Consider the following 3,018-nt stretch of genomic DNA (forward strand, 5'->3'; position numbering starts at 1 on the left):
TACACACGCATGTTCACCCACCTAATCTCTACAATTTTGGGGATTTTGATTTGATTTTTTCAATCTTCTCAAGATCATCTACAGCACACTTAACTCAGCAATTTCCAATGGAATGGGATACTTTTTTTTTTTTTTTAGATTTTGGTAAAATATTAGATTTCAAAATGAAGTCATGATGGGCACTTTTTGAGAAGGCGTAAATTACCAAAAACCACAAATAATTTTTTTTTTAACGGTTTATGACTAACAGTGTGAAAACTCGAAAAGGAAAACCTAGAAAACAAAACTACTTCAGAATATGATTTTCATATAAATCAATCATCATCAGAGGTATTTATTTATTGAGATGTCATCATCAGGACTGCCATTTGAGTTTGATCTGATTAAGATTAAAATATGTTGAAAAAAGTATTCCATTCCATTGGAACTTAGGTAGGCTGGAGGAGAACAGGAGGTTAGAAAATTAATAATATGTTTAAAAGATAGATCACATGCCACTTTTATGACTCAGCGAAAATCAAATCAAAATTAAAAAAAAAAAAATGTTTGTAGACCAACTCATGAGTTTTTAGCAATAATCAAGGAGATAAAAGTAGACTTTAAAAGTCACAATAATTTTCATATAGATGCTAATTTTCATATAGTCCCAATGCTACACAGAAAAGGAAAAAATTGAATTTCCGTACTTTTTTTTTAAGCACATTTTTTTTTTTTTTTTTTTTTTTTTAATAAGAATCAATAATAACAAACCTATTTAAGTTAGCAAATTCTAAATTTATAGCATACTAAACCTGACAAAATATTCTTGGCATCCCATTGGAAAGCCATTTAATTCAAGAAAAACGTAATTTTACAATAATACATTTTTGTTATTAATTTATTTAGTATATCTTGTAGACCATTTACCATAAGGATACAATTATTGATACTTGTTTAAAACTAGTGTGATTTTTTTTAACTCATAACTACTCAACTTTATCCATTTATTTGTTCTTTATTTTGATTTACGTTTCTTCGATTAAAAGGCTAATAGAGTAATTAGATTTTTTTAAATCATAATAATCATAAAGCCTTCATTTAAAGTAATACTCCAACAACTAACATTTTGTGAAGTACAATCATGAATTAAACAAGCAATTTCAAACTGAAGACTTTAAAGGGTACAATACTGTAAACAAATTAAGATTCATTTGGATGAGCTGTAAAAACTGGGACCATAAAAAATGTAGAAATCATTAAAATTTATCTAATCAGAAAAAAAAGTCAATGGTTGTCATTTAAAATAAAATATTAATATAAAATTAAAATTAATAATACTTACATTCTCAAACTAATGAATGTATTAACAAAGGCAGGGAAGAGAATAAACAGAGCAGTTAGAACAAAATACATTATTTTTCGAGCCTTGAAGTACCTAAAATAAAAATTAAAAAATTCATACACTTAGAGTGTAGTGATATAATTGCAATTTTAGAAATATAATAACATACTTTTATTTAATTTAAATATTACAAGAACTACTTTCGATGAAAATAACTAGAAAAAATAAACAATTAAAGTCTTAATTAATTATACAATCTAATGATTAATATTCATAATAAAAATTATTTGTGTCATTTAATTTTAAAAAATATGAATTAGTGATTATGGGAATTGTCACTCTTTATAACCAAATAATAAATGAATCACTCTAAATGGTTTAAGATTAGAAGAAATGAAAATTATGAACTGATAATAATGATGTCATAAGAAAATTTTGAGACAATTACTTATTATACTGTCTTAAGAAAATAGCTAACAGCTAATAACAACAAATTATCAGAAATAAAAAGTTATAGTTGATTAGAGTTAAAAAGTTAAAGAAATCTCCAATGACATCTATGGTCCTCAAAAAAGTTATTTGTTTATTAACAAAGGAAAGCATTATATATCATATAGTAAAACTATTTACAGTTCAAAATAACAAACAAAATGTCAATGGTTTTATTAACAATCACAAAACATGATATAATCAAACAAATCCACAGGACTGTAACATTTCATCCTTCTAAGTAAAATAATATAGTAAATAAATAAGGAAAAACAAACATAATACATAGATATCCATGAATCTAATAACTAGTTGTAAGAATGAAATTGGTTTAATGTTTAATAAATTTATTGGCACCAAAGAGTCACTTAGGTTTATTGTAATTGTCAAAAACAATTGCTGTTTTGTAAATTCTTACCTGTAAGCTAAATTTATATCAAAAGCCACATCACATATGTGACTACATATGGAAACCATTAATACAAATATATCCCAATTTGTGACATGAAACCTTTGAAGGTTTGTGGGCATCTCATTTCTGTCATTGCAGATCTCCTGCATATCTTCAGTTTGACACCCATTCCCCGTCTTTTGGACTTCCATTTCGGCATTTGGGATTTTGATAGTCTAACCTGTTTCACTGGAGGGCTTTAAACATTTCCAACTTATCTACGAAAAAGGTAAAACCAACAACACCAAACCTTAAGACCCATAATAGTTGAGATCCATTGAAGGACTGGGATTCCCAGCAGAAGGTTACAAATACTGTTATCGATCTTCGGTTTTACTCGTTGGTAATCGGAAAGCTTCGAAAAATGGTACTTAATGAAATCAATTAAGCTTTTGTTTTGGTAACGTTTCCAAGTAAAGTTTACAAATTATTTCTTAAGTTCACTTAAATGTTTGTTGCACCAAGATACCAGTTTCCAGAGGAGGTTAGACTTAGATTAACTTCGATGATGTATTGAATGAATTGACATGTCTTTTTCTTTAACTATACCACAGGTTTTACAAATTTAAAATAATTCCTAATGGTCGTTAGGGCTTGTTAGAAGAGTGTTCTATAATAATTGGTGCAATTTTCTGTGAATTGGAGGAAGCTCATGTAACTAATGCAGGGGCGGTAGTATGCTGGGAGCCAAGGGGGAAATTTGCCTCTAGCAGCAGAATAGGAGTAAACTGTTATTTTATTGTATTAATCTTTTTCA

General features: G+C 27.6%; 1 protein-coding gene across 1 annotated transcript in view; it reads right to left on the minus strand.

Annotated features, from left to right (window-relative positions):
- Nucleotides 1-2,568, minus strand: part of LOC106692722 (XK-related protein 6) — a gene marked incomplete at its 3' end in the record, with an annotated part of 19,168 nt that extends 16,600 nt beyond the window's left edge. The window contains 2 exon segments of the mRNA XM_014438835.3: nucleotides 1,322-1,414; nucleotides 2,229-2,568. Of these exon segments, the coding sequence (XP_014294321.1) occupies nucleotides 1,322-1,414; nucleotides 2,229-2,413 (278 nt within the window). The 5' untranslated portion in view covers nucleotides 2,414-2,568.
- Nucleotides 2,569-3,018: the final 450 nt, after the last annotated feature.

This window comes from Halyomorpha halys, unplaced genomic scaffold (assembly GCF_000696795.3).
Source record: "Halyomorpha halys isolate HHAL.00 unplaced genomic scaffold, Hhal_1.1 Scaffold68.1, whole genome shotgun sequence".
NCBI classification, from domain to species: domain Eukaryota; kingdom Metazoa; phylum Arthropoda; class Insecta; order Hemiptera; family Pentatomidae; genus Halyomorpha; species Halyomorpha halys.